This window comes from Tenrec ecaudatus, chromosome 3 (assembly GCF_050624435.1).
Source record: "Tenrec ecaudatus isolate mTenEca1 chromosome 3, mTenEca1.hap1, whole genome shotgun sequence".
Lineage (NCBI taxonomy): Eukaryota > Metazoa > Chordata > Mammalia > Afrosoricida > Tenrecidae > Tenrec > Tenrec ecaudatus.
In genome coordinates this window covers 134,757,330-134,775,904 of record NC_134532.1, presented here as the reverse complement: position 1 = coordinate 134,775,904, position 18,575 = coordinate 134,757,330, and the positions used below count along the sequence as shown (strand labels likewise).

The window sequence follows — 18,575 nt, the reverse complement described above, 5'->3', positions numbered from 1 at the left end:
TGCTCAGAGCATGGGAGATAAAGTCGAGGCATCCTGGCGTCAAAGGAGCCTTCTAGTTATTCCTCTTCCGTGATAGCTGTGTGCCTTCTTTCGGCAGTCCCTGTTATTTCCAATATTTTTGGCCAGCACTATAATTCAAATGCACCGATTCGTCTTTGGTCTTCTGCTTTCATTGTCCAGCTTCCACAGGCACGTGAGGCAATTGAAAATACCATGACTTAGGTCAGATGCACCTTAGTCCTCAAAGTTACCATCTTTTCTCGTGAACACCTGAGGCAGAAGAGTGGGGTAGACTCAAGCATATTTTGATTCTGATGGGCCTGTTTTATTGTCTTCAACTTCAACCTGAATTTAAGTATGAGGAGCTAATGGTGTATTCCACAGTCAGCTCCTGGCCCGCTTTTAGCTGATGACATTGAGCTTCATCCTCATCATTTCTTCTCATAGTCACTTTGACTCCCTTGTATTCCATTCGCATATATATATACATACATACATACATACACACTATTTGTCTTATAAAAGTATTTGCGGCTCTCTGCTCCTCCTCGTGCGACAGACAGCCGCCTCTCCCGCTCCCGTGCAGTCCCAGCCGCATCCCCGAGACACGATGGTGAAGGTCGGAGTGAACGGATTCGGCCGCATTGGGCGCCTGGTCACCAGGGCTGCTTTCAATTCTGGCAAAGTGGACATTGTTGCCATCAATGACCCCTTCATTGATCTGAACTACGTGGTCTACATGTTCCAGTATGATTCCACCCACGGCAAGTTCAAGGGCACCATCAAGGCTGAGAATGGGAAGCTTGTTGTCAATGGGAAGGCCATCTCCATCTTCCAGGAGCGAGATCCCGCCAACATCAAGTGGGGCGAGGCCGGTGCCGAGTATGTCGTGGAGTCCACCGGTGTCTTCACCACCATGGAGAAGGCCGGGGCTCACCTGAAGGGCGGTGCCAAGAGGGTGATCATCTCTGCCCCTTCTGCCGATGCCCCCATGTTTGTGATGGGCGTGAACCACGAGAAGTACGACAACTCCCTCAAGATTGTCAGCAATGCCTCCTGCACCACCAACTGCTTAGCCCCCCTGGCCAAGGTCATCCATGACAATTTTGGCATCGTGGAAGGACTCATGACCACAGTCCACGCCATCACTGCCACCCAAAAGACCGTGGACGGCCCCTCTGGGAAACTCTGGCGCGATGGCCGTGGGGCTGCCCAGAACATCATCCCTGCATCTACTGGCGCTGCCAAGGCTGTGGGCAAGGTTATCCCGGAGCTGAATGGGAAACTGACTGGCATGACCTTCCGTGTCCCCACCCCCAATGTGTCCGTCGTGGATCTCACCTGCCGTCTGGAGAAAGCTGCCAAGTACGATGACATCAAGAAGGTGGTGAAGCAGGCGTCCGATGGTCCCCTAAAGGGCATCCTGGGCTACACCGAGGACCAGGTGGTCTCCTGTGACTTCTACAGTGACACCCACTCTTCCACCTTTGATGCTGGGGCTGGCATTGCCCTCAACGACCACTTTGTCAAGCTCATTTCCTGGTATGACAATGAATTTGGCTACAGCAACAGGGTGGTGGACCTCATGGTCCACATGGCCTCCAAGGGAGTAAGAGCCCCCCTGGACCAGCAGCCCCAGCAACAGCACTAGAGGAAGAGAGGCTCTCAGTTGCTGGGGAGTCTTTGCCCCCAATTCAATCCCTTAACATACTGAGAATATAACATCGGAACCCCCTGAAGGAAGGGGAGGGGCTTAGAGAGCCCGACCTTGTTATGCACCATCAATAAAGTACACTGTACCTAGAAAAAAAAAAGTATTTGCAATGAAGAAGTCATTGGTTTTGCAAATTTCTACTGTGTCATCCACACCTTTGTTTCTAACTCTAAGGCCATATTTTCCAACTACTGCTCCTTCTTTGTTTCCAAATTTGGTATTAAATATTAGTTAATCCTTTTCTATAATTCACTGTTTCTAGAGTTAAGAAGAAAAAGGTCATGTAGATGAGGAAGCAGATTTTGTGCTAGATGTGACTATAAAATTAAGTACAACATAACCTTATGCCAGGCGTGGTGGTGCAAGCCTGTTGTCCCAGCTACTCGGGAGGCTGAGTCAGAGGAATGCTTGAGTGCAGAATTTCTGGGGTGCCGTGTGCTAATCAGATGTCTGCGTTAAGTTCAGCATCAATATAGTGATTTCCTTGGAGAAATGCCCTTTTAGCTATTGCAGTGATTTCCAGCATCAAATATTTCATTTTCTCATTTGTTCTGTCACTTACAGTGCCTTGGCAGGATGGTTGTTTCATGCTAAAGGATGGGTTTGATAGTCATGGAAGAAGTGGTCAAGAAATCAAACAATGTCCTGCATTGGGTAATTCTGCTGAAGAAGACCTCTTAAAGGTGCTGAAGATCACGGAGACCACTTTTTGGACTAAGGTGCATCTTCCCAACCCATGGCTCTTAAACATCTGAAAGTCAGACGTTGTAACCAGAAAACATGAAGAATCGGTGCATTTGAATTATGGTGCTGATGAAGAATATGCAAATCTGCCTTGGAAGACGGACAACCAGAATGCTCCTTAAAAGTGAAGACAAGGAGACTATCTCGCATACTTTGAACCGTTTTCAGGAGTGATCAGTTCCTAAAAATGACATCATGAATGGTAAATTAGAAGGGTAGTGGTTAAAAAGAGAGGAGATGGACTGACACAGTGGCTGCAACAATGGCTCAAACATAACAAATGTGAGGATGGCCCAGGACAAGGCAGTGTTTTGTTCTGTTGTTCAGAACGTCACTATGAATTGGAACCCACCTGGTGGCATCTAAAGGATGCCAGGTATGCTCTATATATCTCCCAGGGTGGTACTAAGAACTCTCGGGACATTTTCTTATCATCAAAAGAAGGGTGAACTTGAACTCTGACTCCTGTTATTTTCTATCAAATTCTGTTTTTCACAGAAAATCAGATGGTCAAACCCAGTACCAATAGAATTGGTAAAGCCTACCCTTTTCACCATGTGGAGATGGTGAGAGAAGGGAGAAAGAAAAAAAAAACGTGTTAATAAAATATCCAACAGCCTTGGACACATTTCAACACTCATTTTGGATTTTATGAAATAAAAAATATTAGGGGATACATGTTTAATGTGATGAGCTCTTTTTCATCTCATCCCCCAAGGCCATCAAGAAACTTAATGGAAAAGCAATGTAGACACTCAAATTAAGATCAAGGACAAAGCAAGTATTCTCTCTCAACTCTACTATTTGGTATGTATTTAAGATTTGAGATATAAGCAATAACAATAAGCATTTAGAAGTGTAAGAATTATAAAGCAAACAAAATTATATGTAAAAACATATGTGCGTGTGGTTTACTCTTGCCTACTAATCTAAAAGCTGTAAGTTCAAACCCATGTAATACCACCATGCAAGAAAGGTGTGGCATTATCTTCTGTAAAGATTACAGCAAACCCTATGGAACAGTTCTTCTCTGTAACACACTGGATCACCATGAGTCAAAACAGGTTCAATGGCAAAATGTGAGCAGATGTTGTAATCATATGCTTGGAAAACAAAATTGATGCAAAAATGAATAAATAAATTCTGTAGTATGAAATTAGCCTAAAATATATACACAACGGGTATTAAAATTAACTCCTTAGAAAATGTAATGTCATTGAACACAGTTTTTAAAAAATGTAAAATACTTGACAGAGAGTATACATAAACAGTTTTAGGAAGACTGTAAAATATTCCTGAAAGGCAAAGAAGAAAACTTGAACAAATGGAAAGAAATTACTTCTTATGGTATAGAAGAATTCAATTCCATAGTGGTCAAGTAACATATAGAAGTATTGTGACTCCAATGAAATAAAAAAGAAATATTGTTTTTCTTTCTGTATCTAGGCAAGCTAATTATAATGTTCGTATGAAATAATAATTATACAACTATTTCCTTCAAAATATTGAGAAAATGACAGCAATACGAAAGATTTGCCTTAGAACATGCTATAAAACTGTCCTAAGAAAAATAAAGTGAATATGAAGCTCAGAAATATACCAAAGTACATATAATTTCCATATGAGAAATATATCTCACATCATTTGGGAAAATATGGATATTAAATAAATAATATTGGATAACTAGATATCCAACTGGAAAAAGATGAAATTGGATCCACATCTCACCTACACAAAATCCTCAAATTGACCAGAGATCTAAATTTCAAACTGAAATACTAGAATACATGGATGAGTTACTTTGTAATCTGGATGTGAGGGAAGGTATATCTAACAATACATTTTTAAATACATATACATCTAAGTAGATAAAAATTAGTCCTTCTACAATATCTGAAGAAGAAAGTGGCATAAAATTCGAGATCATTAATAAGCTGGGATGTGTGGTTGATACAGCCTTGCTCACTGAAAGCCAAGAGAATTTGCAGCACTCGATGAAGACCAGGGAGTGCAGCCTTCAGGATGCTGCACAACCCAACGGAAGAAATCATCCTCACAGTTGAGCCAATGGACAGCATCATGATAAGTGGACAATTAATTGAAGTTGTCGATGATTTCATTGTATTTGAATCCACAATCAGTACTCGTGGGGGCAGCAATGAAGGAACCTAGCAGTGGGCAAATCTGCTGTCAAAGACCTATTTAAAATCATAGAGAACAGAGAGATCACTCTGAGGTCGGAGGTCGACCCACCTCGAGCCATGATATTTTCCATTGTGTCATATGCATGGAAAACTTGGGCAATTAATGAAGAAGCCCTCACATGTTTTAATTATGGAATTGATGATGAATATTGAAAGTACCAAGGAGTCATAGAGAAAACACAGCCAAAATACTCATAGAATAGATGGTGCGAATTTGTCTCATGCGTTTTGGCCACATTATCAGGATAGACCAGTCACTGGAAAAGCCATCGTGTTTGGGAGAGTGGGTAAGAGGAAGGCCCTTACATTGTGTGGTGAATCAACACAATGGCACAGTGGCTGAAGCCATAGGTCCAAGTACAACAATTGTGTGGATGGTGCAGAGCAGGACAGTTTCTCTTTCTGCTGTACACAAGGTCGCTAGGAGGAGAAGTGACTCAATGGCACCTAATCACACTATATTTGCCCTAATCCAGTGATCAAAGAGTCCATGTGATGATTCTGTCTGTCTATTCATGAACTGGGGAAATAACCACAGGAAAAAGCTTGCAGCCCCGCTTCAGGTCCATGCTGCAGATATTCCTCCAGATGTTGCTCCAGGGAACATTTACTGGAGTGACCATACTGGGGGAAAGGGAATACCAGCTTCTCTGGAATTACTGACTCTGTGCTGGCACTAATTAGTCAGGACCCAAGTCACCACCGGGAACCACAGTTAAAGTGGGCTTATCATGATCAGGTGATCGGGGCAAAACGAATCCCGAGGTCTTCGGAGGATGCCAAAAGGAGTCCAATTGCTCCATGGACCCACCCACCATGGGGTGCTTTCCTCAGTTAAGAGCTCTGACTCCGTGAAGTGGCGTAGGTTTTGAAAAGGTGAAATCATGGTGAAGAGCCATGACTCTGTGATGATGACGTAAGTTGGAATTTTGGTCCCCATACCTAAATGTTTCATATTTATAAATCCTATTTCATTTCTTAATTTTTTGGGTTATGCAAACCGTTTATGGGAAGGTCTGATTTTACCTAGTCCCCTCAGACGAAAGGCCTCCACAATCAGTTTTTTAAAGAGCAGCCATTGAAAAAGTGTGGAGCAAACCTCTGCTATGTCACACATGGGACCACCATGAGTCAGAGCGGACCCGCTGGCAATTGGCTCCTGGCTCACTCCTTTGCTAGAATTCCAGTGAGCAATTAGCCACTGTCAAGGGTGCTAGTAGAGCACAGCATTCGGCTTCCCTTCGTGTCCCTGCTGTCCCGAAGCGGAAGCACATCCTCATGTGGTTGGCAGTTAAGTGCTGTCCTTTGGCCCCTGCACCGCCAGGATACCATCATCCCCATAAATTGCAGAAGGTGTGTCTCAGTGTCACAGACCCTACAGTCTTTCCTGGCCTGTGAAGGAGACCAATGGCAGAGCTTTCTCAGAAGGGGTGTTCCCCTCAGTAATATACCTGGAGATTCCTCACTACAGGGAATGTGTTATTGTGGCACAGCGTTAGTAGTAGGGATAGACAGATTATAAAAGATAAGTCTATTTCAACATTGCTATCTCCCTAAGTCTTTAGAGCAGCGGTTCTCTACCTGTGGGTTGTGACCCTTTTGGGATCACCTGATTCATATCCAGTAACAAAATTACAGTTATGAAGTAGCAACAAAAATAATTTTATGGTTAGGGGTCACCACAACATGAGGAACTGTATTAAAGGGTCATGGTATTAGGAAGGTTGAGAATCACTGCTTTAGAGTCTATCCTGGATAGCCCTGGCATCCTAACTTCATCAAACACAGGCCATTATGAAGTCCAATTTTCTGTGAACCAATCAAGTAAGCAGTTCAGCCACTCCCAGCTGCATGAGCTAATGCATTAAATCCATAATCTCAAGTGATACTATGTCAATTAATTGTACCTGATTTATTACCATATTCCAGTCTCCTTTGAATTCACACCCACACAGATTCCCTCGTTTCTGTTTATACTAGCAGACTTCAGAACATTTATCGAAAAATCCCTTTATGTTTTCACTCAATTTTTGCACAAATGTTTTGAAGCCATCTCATGTTTATTTGCGAATTCTTGCAACTATTTCGTTATATGAGGTATGTTGTCCCCCAGTATGCGCCTTTTTCCTGGAAACATGCTAATTTCACTCTAGTTACATGTCTAATAGCAAAAAGGGCTGAAAACCCAACAGAAGACAGTTCTACCTTGACCCACATGTGGTCACCATGAACCAAACTTGACTCAGTGGCAACTGGGACTCTTTGCCTTAAATATCATGTCAGAAACATGGTAAAATTGTGAATTCAGCAGACATTTTAATTCAGCACAGTTAAATTTTGTCTTTTATCTTTCAGGAATGTCAGCTGAGAGTTAAAGGAGGTTCTTTAACAGTTGTCAGGCTTGCTGGTTCTCACACTGACGTGGACTATGAATTGGATCTGGGTTGTTCTTTTCTTTATGAACGCTGATGCATTAGGAGACTCCATCCTTTATCACAGTCTTTGCAATCATTTGTTTTAAAATCAGGAAAGGCGTTCTAAAGGCTATATCCTGGCACCATATTTCTTCAATCTATATGCTAAACAAATCATCAAAGAAGCTCGATTATATAAAGAAGAGTGCAGCATCAGGATTGGAGGGAGGTTTATTAACAACGTGAAATATGTGGATGACACAACCTTGTTTGCTGAAAGTGAGGACAAATTGATGCACTTGCTGATAAAGATCAAAGATTGTAGCCTTCGGTATGGATTAAACTCAATGTAAGGAAGGCCAAAATCCTCACAACTGGACCAATAAGTAACATCATAATAAATGGAGAAAATGTTGAAGTTGTCAAGGATTTTGTCTTACTTAGGTCCCTAATCAATGCTCATAGAAGCAGCAGTCAGTGATCAAAAGACACATTGCATCAGGTAAATCTGCTGCACAAAACCTCCTTAGAGTATTGAAAAGCAAAGAAGTTACTTTGAGGACTACAGTGTGCTGGACCCAAACCCTGGTGTTGTCCATTGCATCATACGAATGTGAAAGTTGGACACTGAGTAAGGAAGACCGAAGATTAGATGCATTCTAATTGTGGTGCTGGAGAATAACACAGAAAGAGAGTAACACAGAACTGCTCAAAGGACAGACTGACCTATCGTGTAAGAAGTAAGGCCAGAGGGCTCCTTAGAGGTAGGGAGGGCAGAACTCTGTCTTATAAACTTTGCACATATTGTCAGGAGAGACCAGTCCCTGGAGAAGAACATCATGTTTGGTAAAGTGGAGGGCCGGGAAAAAAGAAAAAGATTCACTGTGAGATGGATTGACACAGTGGCTACATCAATGGGCTCTGGCATAGGAACTATTGTGGAGATGGCACAGGACTGTGCAGTGTTGCATTCTGTTGTGCATGGGGTTGCTATGAGTTGGAGCCAACTCGATTGCACCTAACAACAACAACAATCATCAATGCTGCCACAATGGTCGAGGGCAGCAGCTCTTTGTGCTGCATTGCACTTAAACCTCATCATTGGTGACAGGGAGATTCATTGTGATGTCTCTACAGGCCATAGATTACAAGCATTCCATTTTCCATTGGCATCAGTTCAGCACTGTGATCAAATCCAAGGACATGACCAAAATAGTCCCCCCTTTTAAGGTCTAAGTCTTGGTACTATTTTCTTGATATTGAGTTGGAAGACCAATGCCACACCAGAAATTTGAACAGGGAAACTTTAATAAAATGAAGCACTGATAAACAACAAAGGATGACAGGCAGTGGTGGCTTTGGTCTTCCACACAGGCGAGCAGAGTTCTATTCCCAGTTAATGCACTTCAGGCACAGCCACCAGTCATCGATCAGAGGAAACTTTCATATTGCTGAATAGGGTTCAAAGAGTTTCTCAACTGTGACAGATGGGAAACAAAGGCTTGGAAATCCTCTGAAGGGAGGCAGCCGATTAAAGTGCTAAGGATCATAATGGCCAGATGTGTAATCTGCTATGGGAATGACATGGGATGGGACTTCAAGCATGCAATTCCTTTGAGTTCAGGGCAGCTTTGTCAGACTGTGAGTGAAAGACAAATAACAACAATAGAGGATTCTTGTTATTGTTAGGCGTCACCTACTTGGTTCCTACTCATTGCCACCATTGGTACAACAGAACTAAACACGGACCAGTCCTGCACCAGCCTCACAATTGCTCTCATGCTTGAGCCCGTTGTTGCAGCCACTGTATCAATCCACGTTGTTGAAGGCGTTCCTATTTTGTTTGCTGCCTCTCTGTGTTACCAACCATAATGATGTTCTCCTGGAACTGGTATGATAACTTATCTACAGTAGTGCATAAATCCATGTCAGCTTGAAGATATAAAAGTGTAGGGGTGGAATCTAGCCTGTCAATCAGGTCACAGCCTGATGGTGCTTCCTTGTGGACCTGGCCTTCTCATAAGAAGGGTCCAGGGAAGCTCCCCCCCTCTCTCTGCCTTCACCTTGCAGCCGACATGCCACACTGGGCTTGCCAGAGCCCTGGAGATGTGTCCACCGTCATTGGATCCATGGGACTTTGCACCAACCAGCCTGTGATATTTCTGCATTCTGCTTCTTTGCATGCGGCTGTGTGAATCGGAAGAGGGACTTATGAACTGGTATCGGACTCATGGACTAGTATCAGGCTTAGGGGCTTGAGTTAGACCGGACTGGGATGTTTTCCTGTATATAAAGCTTCTTGTAATAAAGCTCTTTCTTACACACATATGAAAGTCTCTGGATTTATTTCTTTAGTCAAACCAGGCTAATACAATATCCAAAGTGCATCAGACCAAGTTTCACCATCCTAGCCTCTAAGGAACATTCTGATTGTACATCATCCAATACAGGTTTGTGTGTTCTTTGGGCAGTCCATGGTATTTTCAGTATTCTTCACCATCACCATATTCAAATGCAGCAGTTCTTAGGTTGTCGTTATTCAATGTCCAAGGCATTCACGTATAGATGAGGCAAATTGAAAGTACCATGGCTTGGGTCAAGCACACCTTCATCCTCAAAGTAACATCCTTGCTTTTCAAAACTCTACAGGGGTCTTGTGCAGCAGATTTACTTGGATCGCTTGGCTGCTGAGCATTAGTTAAGGATCACAGCAAGACAAAATCCTTGACAACTGCAACTTTGTTGCTGTTTACCATGATGCTATCTATTGGTCCAGTGGGGAGGATTATAGTCTTCTTTATATTGAGTTGTAATCCATCCTGAAGGCTGCAATCTTTGATCTTCAACAGCAAGAGCTTCAATTCCTCCTCACTTGCAGCAAACAAGGTTGCCTCATCTGCCTATCAAAGATATTAATAAGACTACTTCCAATCCTGATGCCACTTTCTTCTTCATTTAAAGCAACTTCTCTGATGATTTGCTCAGCATACAGAACGAATAATTGTGGTGAGAGGATGCAACCCTGACACACCTTTCCTGTTTTTAAACCATACACTAGTCCCTTGTTCTATTTGCCCAACTCCCTTGTGATTCATATTCAAGGTCTGCATGAGCGCAGGAAGTGTTCTGGAATTCTCATTGTTTTCAAGCCTACCCATAGTTTGAATGTGTTGGCATAGCCAAGAAAACACAAGTATACCTCTTTCTGGAATTCTCTGCTTTCAGCCAAGATCCATCTGACAGTCCTCATTCCACTTCCTCTTCTGAATCCAGCCTGACCCTCTGGCAGCTCCCTGCCAACGTGCTGTTACAACTATTGTGGATGATCTTTAGCAAAAAATTCTATGCATGTGATATTAATGATCTTTTTCTATAGTATGATTCTTCTGTTGGGTCACCTTCCTTTGGAGTAGGAACAAATAAAGATGACTGCCAGTCAGCTGGCTGAGGAGCTGTCTTCCAAATTTCCTGGCATAGAGGAATGGGTTCCTCCTGCATTTCATCAGCCTGCTGACATATGTCTTTTGGCCTTCTATCAGCTCCCAGAGACATGTTTTTGACTGATGCTTTCAGTGCATCCTGACCTCCTCCTTCCTTCACTACCATTGGTTATTACTCATATGCTATTTCATGAAATGCTTGAATGTCTACTAGCTACTTTTAGTTCAGTGACTGTGTTTTTTCCATATTCTTTTGATGCTTCATTAATCATTCAATATTTTGTGCGTAAAAACTTTCAATATTGTAACACTAGGCTTGAATTTTTTCATTGTTTTAGTTTATGATGTCTTGAGTGTATTCTTCCTTTTTGATTTTCCAACTTTAGGTCTTTGTAAATTTTATTGTAACATTTGTCCTATTGAGCTGCCCTATGAAATATTTTATTCAGCTCTTTGACGTCATCATTTCTTCCATCTGCCTTAGCTACTCTAGGATCAAGAGCAAATCTCAGAATTTTTCCAACATACGCTTTGATCTTTTATTTATTTCTTGCCTTTCTCGTGACTTTTTGTTTTCTTCATGATCAATGGTCTGATATCCCACAGCTCACCGTCAATCTGAACTTGCATGTGAGCAATTGATGGTCTGTTCCAGAGTCAGCCCCTAGCCTGGTTTTAACTGTTCATATTATGCTTCATCATCATCTCTTCCCACAGGTGTAGTTTATTTTATTTCTGTGAATGCCATCTAGATAAATCCATGTATATAATTGCCATTTGTGTTGTTGAAAAACTACTGGCATTGGTCCTACAAAATTCTGTAATGGAAACTCCAGCTTCATTTCTATCACCAAGACCATATTTTCAAACTACTTTTTATCTCATTTTGTCTGTCATTCACTAATAATTATCAATTATGCACACCGATTACACATTTGATCAATTTCAGACTATAGATATTGGCAGCACTGTTCAGTTTCTGCATTACTAGCTTAGTGGATGGCGCATAAATTTGAATAATAGTTGTATTGATTAGGTTTCCTTGAAAGCAGATAGATATTATCCTATCTCAGACAGCATTGTACTTCAAGATAGATATTGAAATGTCCTTTTAGATCAGTGGTTCTCAACCTATGGCTCATGATCCATTTCACAGGGGTCACCTAAGACTATTGGAGAACATAAATATTTCACAATAGATAATTACATATTGCTTTGTGATTAATCACTTTGCTTTAATTATGTTCAATTACGTTCAATTTGTAACATAGAAAAAGCACCCTGCATATCAGACATTTACATTATGATTCATAATAGTAGCAAAATAACAGTTATGAAGTAACGATGAAAATAATTTTATGGTTGGAGTTCATCACAACATAAGGAACTATGTATGAAAGGATCGTGGCATTAGGAAGATTGACAACCACTGTTTTACATGATGAATATTATACCATTCCTCTTGAATATGTTATTCCCAGCATAATAAACCATATGATTTTCTGATTCAAAATGGCCAACTCCAGTCCATTTAAGCTTACTAATATCTCAAATATAGATCTTTATTAGTTTCATTTCATTTTTATGACTTCCTTATATTCATACTTTGTATATTCCAGCTTCCAATTATGAAGAGATGTCTGCAGAGATTTCTTTTGAGTTGTGCCCAATCAATAAAAGAATGTCCTGAAGGCTTTACTCCCATGGGTTTTCCTCCAGCCAAGTCATCACGGTTGACTCTACTTTGGGAGACAGCTCTTTCTCAGGCATATTTTGAGTGCTTTCTGACCTGAGGGGCTCATCTTCTGGCACTATATCTGACAGTCTTCTGCTTCTGTTCATCAGATTTCAATATCACACAATGGTTTGATGCAACCAGAAGGTGTTCAGTAGCTAATTCTTCAGAAGTAAAGAGTCTATTCACAGTCTTTTCTTAGACTGGAAGCGGTGTTAAAACGTGCTCACTTTGGAAGTTCGTCAATCACCGAAGGACAAAGCTGTATGAGTCCACTGCTATAGAGACAAGCAAAAGGAACGGCGCAGATAAGACTTGCAGCACATCCAGTCTGCCGTCTGGGATGGCAGACACACTAGTAGAGAGCCTGACTGGTGCCAATGAGCGTACTCCATCCTCTCTAGGTGTGTATCTTGAAGGTCACGTTGGTGGAGAACCCTTTGTGTCAGCTGGGATCAAATTGTCAAGGGAGGAGGAGGGATGTTGACCACTCAGTGGCTGTCGTGCAAAGTTATAGCAAGGTCCGCCTGCACAGGAAGACATCCCTATCAGAGAGCTGAGGGATACTGATTGGAAAGTCAAAACAGGAGAGAGAAAAGGTTACAGAAATGTCTAGGAGAACACAAATACATGTCTGTTGGTAGGAAAAGGGGTGGACTGACATCTAATTGGAGAAAAATGACTAACAATACTCTTAAGGAGCCTAAAGGGGGAGTATCCCTGGTAATGTGCACCAAATAAGCTTGGACACACCGTGGGGATCCAGACCAAGTGCCAGAGAACGATGAGGCATTGAATCCTGGATCTTTAAGGTGCACAACAAGCTCCAAAGGCCCCACCAGAGGGATCTGCTGTGGAAACTCCACTAGGTGAACCGGACTCTACCTCAGACACACCTGTAACCTGAGGACTTCAGACTGAAGATTCACAGTGTTTGAAGAAGCAGAAGACAGCTAAACAAAGAGTATTGAACTGTCAGTAAGCAGACAATCATTGACTTACGATATCAATGCCCTATATGCTGTATTAAGATAAATATTCTGGCAAACCTGTTGCTGACATTCTCAATGAATATCATAGTAAACTTTTCCTGACAACCAACTCCCATGTGTGTGTGGATAGCATGCAGCCACTAAAGGATGTATTCTGTACAAGTGAACAATCAGGCATTGCAACATACAGTTATCCTACATTATCCCAAACTCTCTCAACAATATTTTAAAATTAGTACCAGGGTCTAATCAATGACAATATTAATGGAATACCTATATGTTCTAGGGAGATGATTGATTAAACTCTATCCCATAAATCAACATGGAGGTCTCTAAAGCAAGGTAAAGGTGATAAAAATTAAATTACATTAAAAAAACATAGATCGAGGAATGGGTTTAGGACTCACATTAATTTCTAACCCAAATTTAAGAACAATTAGTTTTTACATTATAGCCCTGCTTGATACTCACCTTCAGGAAGGGAACACAGAAGATATGTTTGCTGTAGCAAAGTGTGGTGAAGAAATTAGATGGTTCCCGGCTAGCAGACAAAACAGGATCTGGAATCTTAAAGGCTTATTTCCAAACAAGCAGCCATCTAAGTGAGATGTCAACTAAATCCACATGGAAGAAGCCCACCAAAATTTGTGCCTCAAGGATTATTAAGCATATAATCCAAAGCCAAAGGAGGGAATAGTATCAGAGCCTAAATTGTGAGATTCTGGTTTGCAGAAGGTTTAGGATGACAGGGGAAGCCCAAGATACATTTGTGAGTTCTACCCAGGAAATAAACCCCCAGCAATTTCCCTCTGTCCATAACGGAGGGAGGGGAACAAACTGGTTACCAGATAGGATACCAAAATGACAAACCCGACTTGAACAGTTAACATCACGCCAGCTGATCACCACACTGAGACAAGTTGAGCCTGATCCAGTTTTCAACATTTTTCTGTGTTGGTTTTTTTCCCCCCACATTGGGGTTAATCTCTGATGTATTTTGTCATTGGGAGTAGCCCTCTTGAATTTTTGTTATGTTTTTCAGGATATGAAACCTAGGATTGACGGACCTACAGAGCCAGAGAGTAGATCCAGAGTTTCTGAGGGTACAGTGAGGGAGTGGGGGAGTAAAGGGGAGCTGATATCAAGGAGTTCCAGAAGGAGAATGTATTGAAAGTGACTGTGGTCGCAATTGTACAATACCGCCTGATGCGCTTGAACTATGGAATTATATGACATCTGTATTAGCACCCAATAAAATGATTTTGGAAAACAAAAACCAAAAACAACGGTTCCATTTGGGGGCCCCTACTGGGATTTGAAATCTCCATGACAAAGTTTCCAACAGCCCAGCAGCCCACAACCCACCACAGTAAGACGCTGACAGACAAGTGGTGCAACCCAGAATGAGCTCGCAAAATTTTAAAAGAAAAGTTTCATGGGTACCTTATAGCTGAAGGAATCTTACACAAATAAGGAACAAATTTTGAAGAGAGCCCCTCTCTCTCCAAGCTGAGAGTTAGATTTTTATTTAAAAGGGTTTGGCTGTGGCTGAAGAGAAGTTTCCTGTATGATCTGTAAGCCAGAGCTGGTGTACTCCTGGTGGGCTGAAGCAAGCAAGCAGGAAATGTCTCACTGGGACACCCTCAGGCTGAGGCTGGCAAGCAGGAGCCCAGGGATCGGGAAACTGCCTGCCAAGCAGTCAACAAAGAGGGAAGGAGAGCAAGCACACTGGATGTTGCGCTGCGCGTGTCCATGACCAGCAGCTGCGCTGCTACAGGAACAAGAAGCAGGATGCTCCCCAGGACCAGCAAGAGAAACGCCTTCCTCCTGCACTGTTCCTCCAGTGCCCTCTACTGTCCAAGCTTGCCATCATGCCAGCTGGCCAAGGAAGCAAGTTCCCTGTCCAACTCCAATATCGCACGCAAAGCACGGCAAAGGTAATGGATTTGAGACGTAATATAAACACATAGCTGGAACAGGCTCCTTGGTAAGAAATGCTGATTCCTGTTCTTGGGCAAGAAAAGTACAAAATGAGCCTTGGACATCTTTTTAATGATAGATTTTAGGGAAGCACGCCGAGTCAACATGGGATGGTAACAAAAAGCAGACTCAATGGGGCTTCTGTGGACCCAAACCAGGGTGGTTTGAATTAATAAGAGTAAAAGCAGAAAGGGTATATATCTATAGACTGCACAATATCGTCTTTATCACATTAGTGCATAGTGATAGTAAAAGAGATGTCTCCACAGCTAATTGTAAATGTACCTGGCAACCTCAACTATCATAGAATTGATTCTGCCTTATAGCTCCCACTCCACCACACTGCCTTCCAGAGAATTCTAACTCACAGCAGCCATAGGACAGGGTAGCACTGCCCCTTTGAAGTTCTAAAACTACGAATCTTTACGGGAACAGATGGCCTCTCCTCTCTCCCATGGAGCATCTGTGGGTTTGAACTGCCAACCAACTCCGCACCCACAGTGCCGCCGTGGTTCCCTGGGCTTCAGAATTTCTGCCCATAAATGGCTTACGATGTCCAAAGCAACAAAGTGCTTAGAACTTGAGAGATTTGGTGGTCACTATCTTCCTTTACTCAAATGTATCTTAATTAATGGGAGGACTATTAAATAGGTGTTACATGGTACATATTGCACTACTACATATTACAAGAGTATTTGTTGTTTATCTGAAATTCAAATTTAACCATATTTTTTATTAAAAGTTCATTTTATCAGGGACTCTTACAGCTCTTGTAACAATCCATACATCAATTGTATCAAGCATATTTGTACATATGTTGCCATCATTATTTTCTAAAAATTTACTTTCTATTGAGCCCTTGGTATCAGCTCCTCTTTTTTCCCTCTCTCCCACCCCCATCCTCATGGCCCCTGGATGCATTGTCCTCCTGACAAACAACAGGGAAACAAAGAGATACCAGATCAGCTGGCACTAATAGCCTGGAAAATCCAAAAGCAAGGTTTTCAAAGTATTCTTAATATTAGCTGCATCATTTGCAACACCGCTAGGTTCTGTGTGAAGTTACTGGATTAAGAAAATGAACAAAGTTCTGTATGAGCCTGATGCTCTAGGCGGTCAAGAGAAACCAGAGGGAAGGCTTGAAGTGCAGCTGGAATGCCTGACTCTTCCCAGGTACCACCATCATCCTCGTTGCAAACTTTGGCAGTGGAGGAGGAAGGGTTTCAGTGATTAAAACAAAAAGGGCAGTCCCATCCTAATAACACCCAATTTCTGAGTAATTCCTACTTGCTTTTTAAACAGTTTCTGTCACAACCAATGAAGCAAAATAGGGACAGACCCAGGGTCATACGGTCTGACGATTCAGCATGATACCCGGAACACAAAAAAATATGGGGCAAAGCCCTGGAATTGGAGACTTGAATGAGGTGTAGTGAGCCCTCTCAGGAGCCGGATGCATGAGCTAGGATTATTGGCAGGCTTGTAGGAGAGCCACACTCATTGAAAACATTGTCATCAACTTCCGTCGTACGGTACTATGCTTCCACATTTCAGTGGGTGGCACCCTCCTTGAACAGAGCAGCACTGCCCCTTACTGTGCACAAAATCTGGGGGGAAGGGACTTGGTTTCTGTGCAACACATACCATACATACACTACCCATTAATAAAAGGGAGATTAAATTTCCAGCAAGGCCCCTTAATTTCCCCCCCTATTCCAACTATCATTGGAATGGCTCGCCATAGTTCTCAGTTCACCGTAGCTTTAGGAACAAGTCTGCTCTGGTGAGGATTCCTCGACCATGATGGAAGTAGGATAAAGACACTCCAAGTCCTGACAAATTCTCAAACAAATTACTAGAAATTAATCACTCCTAAGCCTATCTTTCAGTGGCACTTGTAGTTAAGGCACATGAGGTACAAATGGATCCTATTTAGCATCAATTAGTCAGATGTTTACAGCATGTATTTTACCTTTAATGTATATAAAACATTTTTAAAACCTTTCCATATGCACAAAAATATCTTAAACCAGTACTGGAGAGAGATTAATAAAGGGTGTGTGTGTGTGTGTGTGTGTGTGTGTGTGTGTGTGTGTGTGTGTGTGAACATCTACAGGACAGGGTAGAGCTGTGCTACAGGGTTTCTGAGGTTGTAAATCCTTATGGAAGCAGCTCATGTTTCTCCCCATACAGCTCAGCAGTGCCGCACTTGATGTGCTCTCACCAGAACTTCTATAGTTTATAATGCTATCTAAGTAAATTAAACAAATAGTTCTTAAAAGAGTTTAGAGGGAAGAAATAAAAAGGAAAAGGATTGTAATTAAAAGTTAATACTCTCATTCTACTGATGTTTTGCAGCGTGGAAAGGGCATTAGTGAGGTAACATGATAATGTTAATACTTGGCTTATAGAAGAGATAATGGAGAGTTGGTTACTATTGAAGGTGGTGGAGCTGATGCTGGAAAAGACAGGCCTGGTGTTGGGGAGTCAGGTTTTGTTCTGCTGCTGCAGGGTGGGGTTCAGGGTGAGCATACTAGTGGAGTCAATTTCTTGAAATATGCATCAAGGAGGCCTTGTACAGAACACGTTTGTATCTGTGTGTGCACCATAAATGGCCCCAGTAACTATATGGTAAACTTTGGCGAACTTCCTGAATTGGGAACCCACTCCTCTAACTTTGCCACCCCTGCTTCAATGAGATGAAAGCTATCTCTTTCATCAAAACCTTTTTGGGATTCTGGAGTTTGTAGGCTCTGATCTTCTTCCTCAAATGCTATCATCTGTTACTAAATTTCCATAAGTTCATCATTGGTTTCATCGCTTCATAACCACTTTACTATTTCCCCCTATTTTCAGTTGTGATCATTTTCCTTAAAGTATGATGGACTACCAACACTTACATTGGATTTGTGCTGTGGAGGCATGGCTAGAAAGGTAAAGAGAGAAAAATTCAAGCCAAATGCAAAGTTATAACTCAACACAGTGTTATCAGTGTGTTAAATGTGTTTTTAAAAAAAAGACAGGAAGCCTTCACCTTCCTCATGGTGACGAACTGCTGAAGCCTCGATGTCTTCATGAGCATCAAAAAGTAGTACCCGTATTCATTATGATGAATCAATGTATTAACACAAAATTTTAATACAGAGGCTTTAGGGCATTTGTTCTTATGTATGAGGTGTCCATAAATAACCCTTTATTAACCTAGGAACATATTTTATGGAAACATTCATGCAAAAGTTGGAAACAGAGAGAAAGAATTGCTAGTTGGACAACATGATTTTAGTGATGGAACTCAAGCTAGAGAGCCCATGATATAATTTTGTAAGAAAGATGACTCCTTCATTATGAATAC

At 41.9% G+C, this 18,575-nt stretch overlaps 1 protein-coding gene across 1 annotated transcript; it reads left to right on the top strand.

Annotated features, from left to right (window-relative positions):
- Positions 1 to 584: 584 nt before the first annotated feature.
- Positions 585 to 1,814, top strand: LOC142442763 (glyceraldehyde-3-phosphate dehydrogenase-like). The gene has a single exon (XM_075544035.1). The coding sequence runs from the start codon at positions 611 to 613 to the stop codon at positions 1,649 to 1,651; it is 1,041 nt and encodes a 346-aa protein (XP_075400150.1). The 5' UTR covers positions 585 to 610; the 3' UTR covers positions 1,652 to 1,814.
- Positions 1,815 to 18,575: the final 16,761 nt, after the last annotated feature.

Coding starts and splice junctions, on each gene's coding strand:
- LOC142442763 (XM_075544035.1), top strand. CDS start 611: ATGGTGAAGGTCGGAGTGAACGGATTCGGCCGCATTGGGCGCCTGGTC.